This window comes from Camarhynchus parvulus, chromosome 2 (assembly GCF_901933205.1).
Source record: "Camarhynchus parvulus chromosome 2, STF_HiC, whole genome shotgun sequence".
Lineage (NCBI taxonomy): Eukaryota > Metazoa > Chordata > Aves > Passeriformes > Thraupidae > Camarhynchus > Camarhynchus parvulus.
Window position 1 is genome coordinate 128,954,218 of NC_044572.1, and position 15,121 is coordinate 128,969,338.

At 41.5% G+C, this 15,121-nt stretch overlaps 2 protein-coding genes across 3 annotated transcripts in view; one reads left to right on the top strand and one right to left on the bottom strand.

Annotated features, from left to right (window-relative positions):
• Positions 1–14,330, bottom strand: MTERF3 (mitochondrial transcription termination factor 3). The gene is made up of 7 exons (XM_030943732.1): positions 13,493–14,330; positions 10,952–11,104; positions 9,773–9,962; positions 6,671–6,818; positions 5,415–5,486; positions 2,516–2,677; positions 1–257 (listed from the first exon to the last, which is right to left on the bottom strand). The coding sequence occupies exons 1-7, from the start codon at positions 13,821–13,823 to the stop codon at positions 63–65; spliced, it is 1,251 nt and encodes a 416-aa protein (XP_030799592.1). The 5' UTR covers positions 13,824–14,330; the 3' UTR covers positions 1–62.
• Positions 14,331–14,484: 154 nt separating this feature from the next.
• Positions 14,485–15,121, top strand: part of PTDSS1 (phosphatidylserine synthase 1) — a 28,587-nt gene continuing 27,950 nt past the window's right edge. For both annotated transcript variants that reach the window (XM_030971894.1, XM_030971895.1), the window contains exon 1: positions 14,485–14,796. In XM_030971894.1, coding sequence (XP_030827754.1) covers positions 14,618–14,796 — 179 coding nt within the window. In that variant the 5' untranslated portion in view covers positions 14,485–14,617. The remainder of the gene's footprint in view (positions 14,797–15,121) is intronic.

The following is a 15,121-nucleotide window of genomic DNA, read 5'->3' on the forward strand; positions in this document are numbered from 1 at the left end:
TAGTTTTATAAAGTATGTTTATTTTGCAACTTAATTCTATAATTTTTTACATGTGTTACTAATCAAAGTGTTTTTAAGAAATTTTCGAAGTCCTGCATAGAGGCTTTGGCAATCTCTGTACAAAACACCTCATCGGGCAGGGATACCAGCTGATCCAGGGAGATGTAGCTGGGCTGGGCTGGGTCATACTGGGCTCTTCCCAAGAAGGCAAGAAACATATGCCTCTCTCTGATTCGTAATAGCTTTGAGTTGAAAACCTAAGAAAGAAAAAAGGGAACCATTTTTTAGGTTGTCTAAATTTCAGACCCTGAGGCATCAAAAATTAGAGCATTTTTTAGACAAACTGAAGCTCTAGGAAGCAAACAAATAATACGCTTATTTTCCTTTAGTTTACGTCAAACATCAGGTAGGTTACATTGACATATAAATTATCTAAACTCTAAATAAATACTTCAATACAATGTGCTGACATACACAATAAAAACAAGGGAGTGATACAAAAAACCTAATGTGCTTGAGAGTTGTTTCTGTATAACAACTATATTACTTTGTAATTACTGTGTAATCACAGCCCAGACAGTGGAGACATTCAGTAACAGGGAGCACTTTCCCTCTAGCATCAGACAGATTCAAATAACCACTGTTACAAGGAAGAAATGAAGAGGTGACCACAGGGCATAATGCAAATAACAAACTGGCACAGTGGCAAGGGCAGAGGTGAGTGGGTGTGATTCCCGTCTTGATAATGTGGCCAAAAGGCACAGTGTGGTGGTTCAAAGCAACCATTTGTCTTCTGCTGCACAGCAATGCCTACCTTTGAAGATACCTGCCACAAAAAAAAATCTAGACAGTCGAAGATGAGAACACTGGTAGGGGAAACACAAAAGAAATCAGCAGAACATTTAAAAAGAGAGGGAAGTGGGGAAGATGAGTTGCACAGTTAAGTCGTAAAAGCAAAGATCTAAGTTCATTCCTGAGCAGTACAACTGAATAGAGAGAGATGCTATAGAGGCAATAATGATGAAAATATGAATGCTACAGAAAGCAGAGATTTTACTAAAAAAGAGACTCCATTGATGGAAGAAGAGTTCCATGAGGATGCAAACTAATTTGAACAAGGAGGGAAAAACGAAACTACTGTTCCTCCTCTGCTTCTCTTTAATTTTAAGAGGCAGTCAAAATACAGGAGAAAATAAAAAATCACTTAACCACCATTTATAGCTGACAGAATGGTTACAAGAGCAACTGAAACATCAGAGAGAATTTGACAAAAAAAATCCTGTATACTTCCTATTTTTAACATTACTGTCAATCAGGATAAAAGTGAGTACAGATGGAGATAAATATGTATTTGTGAAGGCACAAGTTAAAGGCCCAACCATACATAGACTGATGTGCACTACCTGTATCCTGGAATTCACAGTTTTCAAGGATGAAAGGGAAGAACAGAAAAGAGAGGGAGAGACTGTGCCAAGAATAAGGAATAGAGGAAACACTCCACTTACCTTACCAAACAAAAGGAAGAAAAGTAATGAGGTGAACCACCATAAAGCCAACAATAAGACAACTGAGAAGAAGTGAGCAAAACTTGTGGTCATTTACAGATCAAGGAGGGCAAAGTGACAAAGCTGAGCATAAACGCAAGCATCCTTGTTAAGTAAAGATAGATTAAATAGCAAGATAATCAAAATCCTCAGGAATAGTTTTATTCCCCATGCAATTTTGGCTTTCTAGCCACTTAGATTCTCTACTAGACTTGCTATAGAAAGAAAATTACTGCAGTTCAGAAGTTGAAATTTCTGCTTTCATTTTTAGCTTGTAAGAAGATAGTGCAACTGCATCTAGGCATTGAATGAAGTGACTAACACTTTTAGCTTTCAATTTGTGAGGAAATAGCAGTAATGAGGAGGTAGAAAAAACCCCAAAATAGTAATCAAGAAACAAATCTGTTTTCAATCCCATAGTATTTTAGCAATTGCTGCAGCAATAAGAAGACCAATGATAATCTAATGATTGTCTAATGGACAGAACTTCTCTTACCTTTACACTGTATTTTCAGATCCTAAAATTTCTAAAGATTATTTTTTAAGTAGACAAAGCTGAAACAAATGTTTATATTTATATATATAATGTTATCTAATGAACAGATCTTCTGCATAATCTGTCTTCTCTTGTGTCTCTTAGGTAAGATTTCAGGACAAGCATATCCCTAAGCAGGCAGTAATCTCTCTTGCATGAACACACAAGAGATAAGCATGACTACCTCTGTTAAAAACCTTAAATATCACAAGACTGTGGGTAGTGATGTCACATGTGCTAAGGGAAAATAAGCAGCAGTTCCAGCGGAAATCTTCAAAAGTTTCTGGATTGCTAATAAAAGTTTTCCTAATTAGAGTAAAAGCCACAGGCTAGCTGGAGAATTCACTTGTGTTCTGCACAGAGCAAGGCTCCACCTTCAGCACGTTAGTGAAGTGGCTGTGACAAGAGCACCTTTATTCCCAGATCAACAGCTCACCTGAGGAAAACGAGTAAGCATGTGGTGGGGAATGCCCATTATGTTGTGTAAGTAGTCAAATGTCTGTTTGAGTCTCTTTTTACTTGCAGTTAAAATCTTGGGAGTTTTACACACTATCTGTTGAATTTCATTACGTTGAAAACCAAGTTCAATTTGACAAACCTGAAAAAGAGCACAATTTTATCTTTGCAAGTCAGCTACAGCAAACTCAGCTTATTTTAACATACCACTGAAATAAACTAATGCAAAATTCTTCTATTCTTTTTCACACAGCAACAAGAATGCAAACCACAAAAATATCTGCCACTTCAGTTCTTCACAAGTCAGACAATGCAAATTATTTATTGTTCTAGATTAAAGTGTAATTTGTTTGTAACATATCCCCAAAATAAAGATAACTTCTGTGAATGTTATGTATTTTTCAGTTTGCCTGAGATATGAACAAAAAAACCACATCTCCATATGTATGGCAGTTAAAAGCATAAAAATTCTCCCCTATAAGAGTCCTTTATCATTTTCAATACCAAGCTGTCAGGAGACTTTCTTCCTATGGAGCTGTTGAGCTCTGTAAAACACAGCAATCAAATAGCTAGTGCCTACTTTTGTTAATGTATTCAAGGTATATTTTTTAAAATAGAGAGTATAATTTCTATAGTTTTCAACTTAAGACTGCTGAACCTAAAAGAGATGTGCAGAGCACATAGTGTGTTCGATTTATTCTACAGTTCAATAAAGTCTAAAGTAAGATGTCTTTTTCAGAGACTGACTTGACTTCAATTATCATTTCCCAAAAGGAAAACAAAACACATTTTTTCAATAAAATCATGAGCACTCCTCCCAAAGTGCAGAATGGCAAGCAATTCATTGAGTTGTTGAGAAAGAATTCAGCATACAAGAGTGTCTGTTAACTCAGTAATTTCTCTATCCTCCAGTGACACTTACAAGCAGCTTGTTTTCAGTCCTGAAGTGGGTGTGCTTGCCAGCTAACACAACCAAACTTTCATATCAAACTAAGGTACTTCAATTGGCAAGAAGGTGGTGTTTTTGTTTGCCCAGTTTGATGTGCCAAGACTGCAGCTTTTTTCCAGAACTGCTTGTCAAATATGAAGGGGAGGGCTTAGAATCTGGGTTTTGAATTTACCTTAGGACTTCCAAATCCTTACAGGGAACTGTTTCTAGAGGCAACTATAATCGGATCTTTCAACTCCTTATTTCAGCTTTTCTGTTTTATAAATATTTGTGCACCATACAAAATACCAATCAACTGAGACAGCATTCAAGTATGGAAATAGGTGTTTGCACATGAGTAGTATCTTCCATGGACCTGAGCTGGCAGGGGTAACTTCCTGCATCAAGATACACAACTGGAGTTAAGACCCCATGTTAAATCACTGCAGAGATAAAGCTGGGCCAACTGTAGAGGCAATTGTGGCAAGAATCTTGAGCTTTTATCTTCTACTCTGTGACATGGAACAGCTCCCTCAACATGATCAGTGAGCTCAAGTGTAATTTGCTTTGACTGCACTCAGTCTGACAGCAAACATGTTTAATATTCAATAACTCTCTAGGCCACACATGCTAATATCCTTATTGCGTAAGCCTCAGCAATAGTCAACAAAGTATGTATTATTCCCACAATAGGCAGTGGTAATGAAAGCTTTGACAGGTTTTACCCTGTCAATGAATCTCTAATTGTGCTTGATTAAACCCTCAGAGGATGGACTAAGCAATCCTTCAGCACATTTCGTCCATGACTGGTATCTTACAACAACCAAGATCAGCTACTGTACTTGTTTCTAAATAACAGTCCATGCAGAATGAGAGATACAACCTCATCACTTCTGAACTGTTGGTATGTGATGTCACTTTCCAAGTACTGTCCTCCCACTACCACTTTAGGACATACAGGTCTGAACACAGATTCTGAATCCAACCCCCTGAAAAGCTTGAGCTTTTAAGAATTAGTAGATTCCAACAGTGGGGACCTAAAAATCCTTCCTTTCTTTCCCTTTCTCACACATTTTAAAAATAGAGGTGCTATGCTGTATTTCTTGGTGGATAAACAAGATAGTCACATAGAACTAAAGACCTCAAAAACACATTCATTATAATAATGGCTCCCTAGCCTGTGGAAACAATGTGTGTTTAAAAGAAAGCACTATTAATTAGAACAGTCTGCTACTTTCCAGTTTCCTCCCTTACCACACACACATTTCAGATTGCAAGACTTCTAGAGTTTAATAGTTTCAGAACAGTGAGTCTGTCTGAAAATTATACATTTTGATTTATAGTTATTTGCTATAGAATAATGGAATTTCACAAATTGTTACACTACATCATGCTGTTTGGCCTTGATGGCCTTACAGCACAGTAATTAAAGCAATACACTTACATTTTCAAAAGGGAAAGGAATCCCCATGGGTTTGAAGTTATTTACCCAACAGTTGTTAATAACGACCATCTGCTATCAGACAATAGGTGTCAAATGCACATTTTGGCAGGCTAGTTACCTGCCAGGAGAAAAATAATCAACTGCACATTTCTTGCTCCTAAATACTCATGGACAATCCCAAGTTAGCAAAAAACCATAATAATTAAGGGGAGGAAAAAAAAGACTGAGTATTTTTCTACTCATTAAAAAATGGGTAACCATTTATGTCATCATATAGCAACTTTTGGCAGGAAGGCAATGCATCAGAGTAGAAGAGAGAACAAGGTAATGCTCCATGCATTGAGTAAGAATGCATGCTATAGAGGAAAATACATGGTTTAATAGTTACTTTATTTCACCACCAAAACTATTTAATTAAATTCTTTCTGTACACAATCCCCTACAAGAATTATATCTCCTGACAACTCTTCAACTATATACACTTTTAATATCTATTCATAAGCTCACCTGAAGATTTTCTTTTACAGGCTCTAGTTTGCCAGTCAGTAGCCTTGGAAGACGAACTACCAGATCCTTTGTCTACAATCAGAAAAAACACATAAATTAATGAATTTTATGGAAGGCTTCAAAAGAAAGATCCTATATAAACTTTTTTTTTAAATTTCATTTTGTATTTCATTATATCTCTACGCCAAAGATGAATTTGTGTGAAATTTGTATGTTAAGACGCAAAACATTACTCAAATATGTTCTTGTAGAAAACAAAAAATAATACAATTGTAAAGCTGATAGGAAGAGGGAGTAAAAGCATGCATCAAAAGTATGCTCAAGTGCCCAATTTCTCTTAGCCCTCACGTTGTTTCTTCCCATCTTTTTTAAAAAAGTAAACAACACACTACCCAATGGAAGCTATAAAAGGGTTTTTTAGTGGCAGTGGAGCTAAATTCTGAATCTGGTTAGTGTAACAGCACTACAAGAAATACTCCACATACCCTGAAGTGTCTGATTACTTGTAGTCCACCCTGAGTACAAGGTGATGGCTAAACCTTTTTCCGAGAAGATGTCTCACCTCAAATATGGAAAGGCCAGCAACAGGGCACTGTAGCAGCTCTGACTGTTCAGCTAACAGAAGAACCCAAAATTCCACTCGGAATTTGGTATTCATTGCAATCCCCACCTACTGCAGGACACAACTAACACTGCCCACTTACTCCAGGCAAGTCCAGCTACTACCTGCCCTGAAGATTCAAAGCAAGGTGCTGAATACCCACTAAGCATGTAATATGGTATGCACCCATGAGCAAACACAGAAGTCACTCTTGGTGAGCTGAGCATATGATTTGGCATTTATCTTGATAAGATACTCACAAATTAGACTATTTTCAAAATTCTTTAAGTACGTTGAAGTATCCTGAAGAGATGAAGAGCACCAAATACTCTTCCAGAAGTTAAAAGAGCTGCTTGCTGTTTCAGTAATTAATTCAGTCCTCTGACCCACCTCAAATAACAGAACTGGACATACACATGCTTATTTGATAATAACCTGTAGCAGGTCGCCTTCAGAAAATGTACTTCAGGTCCTCTGAATGTCAGGTGTCCATATCACTTCCATAGACAGTTAAAACCATGTTACCTATAACCCTCTAGTGACATTACTGATGTTAACACAATATTTGTTGATAATCTCCAAACACTTTGGAGAATTCACATTGCAAGGCCTTACAACTGTCACTAACAAAATACCTGAACACTTCAGTCTTTACCTTTTTTACACTGAGACCAAGTTCATTTTTGAAGAAACCCAATCTGTTATCCAATCTTTCCACTGAAAACAACAGCAAATACGGAGCTCTTGAGACCATCTGAGCAATTTCTGACTTACCAAATTTTTTTGATTTTAGGTAAGCCACTCTAGAAAGAGAACAAAAACAAAATAAAATCCAGTGATGAAAATTATATTGCCTCCATTTATTCAGTGATCACTTAAATTCCTCAGTGATATCTTATAAATGGACAGATGTTCTAGCATTAACATGCAACCCTGCCAAAAATAATTAAGGTGAAATCTGCAGTTATCGTAAAAGCAAAATACCCTCCCTTCCAATTAATTAGAAGTAAAATAAACCTCAGAGCAGAATGTCAATACTGAAGACAGATTTTAATTCCTTCCAGCTGCACTTAAGCAGATAACTATGTTAACCTACAGTTAACTACCAGTCTGTCTCCTAGACTGCAAACACATTAATAGGGTATGGACAAGAAGATATATACAGCCTTTTGCTATTTTAATGAATTCCATTTCTACTGCTGAAAGAACAGAGTCCTATACCTCATACACTCCTGTTTTGCCAATAGCATTGGAGTAGAAATATCATACAAGGATGCTGTGTGTAGAGATATTGTCGAAAAAGACATTTCTACATCAGCTGAAGTTGTGTCTGCCAAACATCTGGTTGTCAGAAAGCAAGAGGAGTTGACTAAAGTTTTGATATTTAACAGAGCTTGCTTTCCTTCCTTCTTTCCAAGTCAAAACTTTTTCCAAACTTTGATTTCAGTGAAAGTGAAATCTTATTTCAAGTCCCACTTGCAGTATACTGATGATTACCACAGCTCCCAGAAAAAAATGCTTGAAGAGGAGAAATACAGCACACCAAGTAAAGAGACACAATTAATCCACATACTACCATGTACTAAACAACTAAACTACAATTTGGAGAGGCTTCCTCTGGTTATAGATGAGAGTAGTTGCAAGATGAGAAGTATTTGCAGTCAGATCAACTTAGAGCATACAATAATTGCCTTATCTGGTAGTAATTAAGATAATAAATGGGTTGCAGAATATTCTGCAGAAGCATATATTCAGCAAAAAATGGGCTATCTGTTAAGCCATGTCTTGTGGAGAGAAAAAAAATAAAATTACCTTCCAGTCACTCAACTTCCCTCTTTCCACAAATCCTCAGAAATTAAGTTATCAAAGCCAAAAACTCCCAGATGGAAGATATAAAAACAAGCTCTAGAGGACAATTTCCTAACTGAGCAGGCACCCCAACACAGAAGGTAGCACCCTAGGCTCCAGACAATGACAATGGAACTGGCACAGCTTCCAGGCATCCCAGAAACAGCTAAATGAGCTGATTAAAAATCAAACCTTTTGGCTGTCCTGATTCCCTTTCTTTTCTGTTAACAAGTCATTAAGATTCACACTTGAAGCGTTTCTTCCTGGAAAGGCAAGAAACTTAAAAGAGGGATGGAAGATTGTAGTAACCTGACTGTAGAAACTGGAATATTAAAGGAACACAACTATCCAACCTGGCCAAAGCTTGAGATACATCTGTGAGTGCTGGCACCAAGGTCAGCCCTCGTTCCACTACAGGGCTCAGCAGTTCCATGTAGCATGTTAACAGTTTTAAGTCATCATTAACACCAGCATAAAACAAAGCATCTGGTGCAGCTGCAGTACAGACACTGATTTGCAACTGTCAAAATTGTTAGGAATTATGGAATGTTTTGACTTTTACAGTGTTTATCTGAAGTCAAATGCCAAACCTATTGAAATTTTGTTTTGTTTCCTGGCAACATGGGATCCATAGCAATAAAACATTCCAGAGTGATGTAACCAATACCACGTCCATCTGCACCGAACTGTTTATGCAAAGGTGATACTCAGCTTTCAAAAGACAGCTATTTGAGACACACTCACTTCACAGCCTTCACAGCATACTTACTTACTTTAAAGCTTGCAGGAAATCATTCACCAGTGTCAAACTTACAGAAGAATCATACTGCAGAAAATTAAGAAGAAATTGGATTGCTCTGTTTAGCCCCTTCTTATTAATCAGCCAGTGCCACAGGAGTGTCACTGGAAATAAAATCCGACTTAATGGAAGAGTTAGGATATTTATCACAAAAAAAAAAATCCCAAACCTCTTTTCAGAAGAGCATTCAGAAGAGCAGTATGGTCTGATACCTAAATTCAAAACTACTTCTGGAAAAATGACATAGGGTATTTTTTTGGATATTGTTTCTGAAAGGCCATTTATTGAACACAAGATTAAAAGAACAGAGGAGAAAGAAGTTAGGTCTATGTTATACAAGAGTCTACTTGTGTGCCTGTTTCTAAATACTGGCACTTTCAGATTTCTGTTTCAGACAGAAATTCTACTACATGCAAGAGCCAAGATGACAGACTTTTTCTCTGGAGTACTGGGAAGTTTTGAGTTCATTAAACATGCACATAGGTACACACATGAGTTGTTCTGGAAAAAAACTATTGAATTAAGAATAATATTATAAATTAAAGTTCATTTTAAGGACTGAAGAACAGTTTAGGGCCATACAAGTATGAACAAACGCACACACACAAATTAGTTCATCATAGTGTTGTGCCGAGTTTCAGTTGGACAACAGAAAAAAAAGTCACCAAAACCTCCTGCTGCTATTAGATGTCAACACGGAAGAAATCTGGTCTGCTTCTTTGATTGCTGAATTCATGAGGTTTCAAATTGTGACTGAAGAGTTTAATATTGTTCTACAAATTTATGTAAAGCCTCAGGGATGTCATTTTGGAAAGAAAGCTGACACAAGTAATGCAAGTGGCCTAAGATGGCAAGCTGCTTCCTCTGTGGCAGAGAGACAGAGACAGGCAGTAAAATTTGTTAATAGGCAGTTTTCAGGTGGATGAAGGTGTTGACTTATGATACCATCACACATTAGTGCCAACAGATGGGGAGGCACAAGAATATGCAACCAGGGTAAGAAAGGAGGCAGCAGGCAGCACAGGTTTCTTCAGACAAGGTTAAACCAATTGGGAAACCAGATCTTCAAGCCAAGGGGCTTAACACCCTGCTACTACTTGAAAGGCTTACCTGGTTTCTAAATCTTCCAGATCTTCACCAAGGATGTATGGATTTTTGGTCAGGAATGGTCCTAGTTGATTGTCTTCTACACCCACATCCTTAAGAAACAGAAGTATTTTTTTTACATCTTTTTCAAAGTCCAAGGTCAGTAAGAGCTGACCTGCCTTTTGACGTTTCTCCACTTGGGATAAGTCAACTCCTACAACAAACAAAATTAAAAGTTGTTTTAATTAAACACAGACTCTGCTTTCTCTAAGTGTTTCCCAAAGGCATGCTGGAATTTATAGACTACTCAATTTTTTGCACTGATTTTGCATACTTTAATTACTCAACACAGCAAGGCTATACCTTGTATATTGTGGAAAGACTCCAGATAAAATAAGCAGTCATTTTAGAAGCTTTTGCTGAGTTTATTTTTTGAAGAAAGACCTTTGCAGTGAAACCTGCATGTGCCACATTTAGAGACCTGCTCTTGTTGCACAGAAGTATGTGCGCATGGAATTTCCAAATCTGTTATAAAAGGGAAGATGACATTTTTGCAGTGAAGTGACTTTGTATACTGACTCACACATGACAATTTCTTACTACATGGGGACAGATATCCCCTCTCAAATATTAATTTCTCCAACCTCTTCCAACCTCTTTCTAGTCTTCCTTGCATGTCTGGGCAACAAGGCGGTGAGAAAGCTTGAACTTGGGCATCTCTGTAGTCCAAGTGTTTTTTGTTGACAAGGAAAGTTCTTGTCAATCCCTTCTCTCTTGCCTCTCCAGTGTGCTGTGCCTCACTCCTAATGTTATGCATAGCAACCATTCTCTTTCCTTCCTTCCAAGGATGAAGAGCTGCAGCTTGTTTTGCAGCAACTTAAAGCATTTTAACCAGCCCAAAAGAAGAAAGACCAATTAAATTACAGAGTGATCCCCACCTCCTGAAGCTGTGGGAGACGCCTCCTTCTAACACAGCACTGAGGGACTAACACCAGCCAGCTTTGTTTCCCAGTAGTATGGCATTGCTAGTGACACACTCCCCTCTTTTTGTCAATTTACCCTGAATAACATTCTGCAGCTTTTTACGATTGGTCACTGCTCCCATTTTCAAATTTACAAGGTAACCAGTAAGAGCAAAGCACAAATTACAGGATCTGCAAAGCTCCTGCCATAGGCAGAGCACACAAACAAAATCACACGTACCTAGGTGGACAAGTTTGGCAAGGGTTTCTGAGTGATCAACATAATCTCGGAGCGTGGTAGACTGAATGGGAAGAAGTGGTTCTGCAATGATCTGTACAGCTTCTTCCTCAGAAATCACTTCCAAAGCAGATGAAGGTGGGATGTCATCCCAGGCTGAGAAACAAATACAGAAAACCCAAATGCATTTTGTGAAAGACAAACCTGCTCCCACCAAATGCTATACACATCTCTTAAAATCCTGTCCAAAATGCAGGAACACTGTGCCATGTGATAAACAACCAGCCTATTATTTGAAAACATAAAAACATAGACTCTACTCCGAGTTTTTGCCTCTGTTCCATCTACTGGTCACTGCCCATCAACTTTTACTCATACGGCCAAATCTGAGAGCAGTACCTAGCAAGCCTGCCTTCAGTCTGCTGCCTAGACACTGCAGACAGGAGATCAAATCACCCTCTGGAAAAGGATTGTCTTTCATGTCTTCACAAATGCATTCTTGCCTGATCACAGCCAGATAGAAGGCTACTGCCAAGATTATTTTTCATAACCTGACCAGCCCACTACTTTGTGGCTCTCCTGAATATGATGCCTGAAATGCAGCTGTTTTAACTTTCAATGTATTTCACAGCCAACTCCAGCCAAGCTATTATGTCTTATCCATTACAGAAAGGCAGCTGACTGCCACTATCTCAAACAGCAAAAGGAATAACTTCCTACTCACTAAGGTTTCAAAGGGAACATCATTAGGCTTGTTTTCCCCTAAGTGTTCCAAGTCACAGAACTCAATGTCTTTAAAAAACAAATTCTCCAAATAGATCTATTTTTCCACAGGTAGGAACTCACAGCAGCAAGATTAAGATTGCTGTTTGCAGGCTAGCTGCTAGCATCCACATCAATCATCAGCTTGATTACTGATCAGATGCCCTGATTATAAACTCTTTGGGAAGGGGATTTTCAGTGCTCTATACCTTTGTATAATGGCTTCTGAAAGACCAGGGCAACACTCTTACAAGTCAAGAAACAAAGGCACACCAGAATCCTACTACAAATAATTCCAAAGTAATTAGGATGTGCCTAATGCTTCAGGAAGAGTTGCACAGACTAGCTTGATAGCTGTTGAAGCTCTTGTCTTTTTCTCATAGCCTCAGAAACAAAAGCACAGTAAAATGTTTTCAGCAACATTTACACATGGAACAGGAACTCTCTAGGAATCTATAGGAATATCAAGTGGCTTTTTTCAACTTGTTGAGGACGGAACCAATATACAATTAAGTCCATTCCACATGCATGCATGTCTTTTATTGCCACTTTAAGGTCCTTACACTTCCTATTGGGAATCATACTTCGAGTTACCAAAACCCCCCAAAATTATCAATTATGTTATGTGATAATACAGACTGACAACTGGGCAAAATGCCACACACACACACATTCTCCAGTCAGCTGCTGGTAGATAAAAATCTAGCAAGTGGATAACTGCATCACAGGTGCAGCCACCTACCAGCTGGCTGACCCATCACTTTGGTGCAGCACTGTTTCAGAACCAGCTACACACACATAGATCTCTGATGCAGGTCTGAGCCACCCCAAAAAATAAGCTCTGTATAATCCAGGCTGGCTGGGCTCAAAGCAGAATCTGAACATACAAAGCTGCTCAGTAATTCAGAGCAAGTTTCCTCAGCATACCCAAAGTAATGTGAAAGGATGGAAACATTATAATTTTTTTAGACGTAAAAGTAGGGGTAAAAAGTGAGTAAATTTCCTCAGGGCAACAACACCAAGGCGCCACTGCATTTATCTCCTTTGGTGTCCTTTCCTCAGAAGACAGTTGGGTGAGCATTTCTCGTCAGAGCAGCGCTTAAGGAGGCTTCACACCACTGCCTCCTGTTGGTCCTCCCTGATTCCTCAAACCGCGGAGTGTGAGCTGCTTCAGGCGTGCTATCTCCCAGGCTCACTCAAAATAAAAAAAAAACCCAACAAAACAAAACAAAAAAACAACCAAACAAAAAAACCCCAAAACAAAAAACCAAACCAAACAAAAAAAAGCTAAACCAAACAAAAAACAAAACAAAAAAAGCAAAAAAAAAAACCCCAAACCGAAACAAACAAAAATTCCAAAACAAAACAAACAAACAAACAAAAAAAAAAAAAAAAAAAAAAAAAAATTTAAAAAAACACCAAAACCAAACGCCCAAAAAAACCCAACTCAAAACCCTTTAGTTTGTACCACCACATCTGTGAGGGAAAGGCAAACATATGCAGGTAGGGTTATGAAAACTCCTTCAAACAGCAGCTCCAGACCTACATTTCTACCCAAAACATTATACCTTTATCTCACTTTAAAGGTATTCTTTGCATGCTACATCGACCATTACTATCTGAATTAACTATGGAGCTAATCAGAAGTGAAAGTCAGGAACCACAGATACATATTTGAGGCAAACAGGGCAAAAAAGGAGAACCCAGTTGGGGTTGAAGCACAGCATACTGAAAACATTAATTGAGGATTCGGGAGAAATTATATCCCTTAAAGCCTCTTACCTTCATCCAGTATTTTTGCATTCAGGTCAGGCAATATTTCTGGTTTTGCTTGTTCCTGTTGCACTGAAGGCAGGTTACTTTGGGGAGAGGAGAAGGCTGCATCCTTGGCGCTGTCGGGCGGGGAACAGCTCCCTGCGGACAGCTGCCTGTACCCCTGCAGTCCGCACAGAGCCGCCTCCTTTCCAGCGGGCAGCACAGCCAGACGGGCCAACTCACGGCAGGCCCGTGCGGGGCAGCCGCCACCCCTGAGCCTCCGAGGAAGCTCAGCAGCAGCACGGGCCGTGCTCAGCAGGCAGCCCCAGCGGGCGGCGTGCCGAGCCCACACGGCCATCAACCACCGCAGCACGGCATCCTAGGGGCACGAAAAGGCCGCGGAGTGACACGGGCGCAGCCCGCCTCGCCGTACAGCCGGGAGCGTGAATCCCCGGCGTTACAGCAATCCCTCACTACAAAGCACCACCTACGGCCTTCCGGCTTTAAACGCGCCACAAACGGAGGAGCCGGGTCTGAGGCCGCCGCCCGCCGCCCTCTGGGACACCCGTTCCTTCGGGAGCACGGGAAAGCCCAGCCAGGACCTAACCCCTCCGGGGGGCACGGGGCCCTCCGCGTAAAGCCGCGACCGCACAGGGCGGGGAGGCTGAGTCGGGCCGGGCCCGCTGTCCTCCCCTGGCAGGGCTGCCCACGCCGGCGGCCGCTGCGTGCAGCCTGCGGGAATAGGGGCAGTGCCGCCCAGCCCGGGAACAGCGGGACCCGCTGGGCCTCACCTGCGCGGCACGGCGCGGCCCACGTGTGCGCCCCGCTCCCCGGCCCGGCCCGGGTGAGACCACTCAGAATAATACGGAGGGGGAGCAGGGAGCAGAGTCCTTCTCTCCGCCTGTTATAAAAGGGCGGTATGGCACAGCCGTCCCCCCCTCCCGCACTCCGTTGTTCTCTCCCTCCCTCGCCTCGTGGGCGCGGCAGGGGGAGCTCCGCCCCTCGGCGCGGCGGGCGCGGCGCTGCTCCGCTCGGCCCGCTCGGCTGCGCTCGGCGGGACGCGGCACGGGCGGGCGGGCGGCCGGGCTGGTTCGGGCCGCGCCGCCCCGCTCAACCACAGCCGCGCTGAGACGAGGGGAGAGAGGGGGCGAGATGGCGTCGTGCGTGGGGAGCCGGACCCTGAGCAAGGACGACGTAAACTACCGCCTGCACTTCCGCATGATCAACGAGCAGCAGGTGGAGGACATCACTCTGGAGTTCTTCTACCGCCCGCACACCATCACCCTCCTCAGCTTCACCATCCTCAGCCTCATGGCCTTCGCCTTCACCAGGTGCGCGGCCGCCGCGGGGAGCCGCAGCCCCGCCCCTGGGTGCCGGCAGTCCCGGGGTTCCCGGGCAGGGAATGGGGAGGGTCGGTGCCCGGCCCGGGGCGAGCAGGGGCAGCGCGGCTCCGGCCGGGCCGTGCCTGCGGAGCGCTCCCCGGGCGGCTGCTGCACCACCCCGCGCTCGGCAGGCCCGTGCTGGAGAGCGGGCATCCTGCCCTCCTTTCCAGAGCGGGCATCATCCCCACTGCGTTTCCTGGGAATTTGGTAATTGTTCTGGGGATCTCTGCTAAAATCTCTACTAAAATGTGTGTTTCAGGGAGCTGCCAGAAAT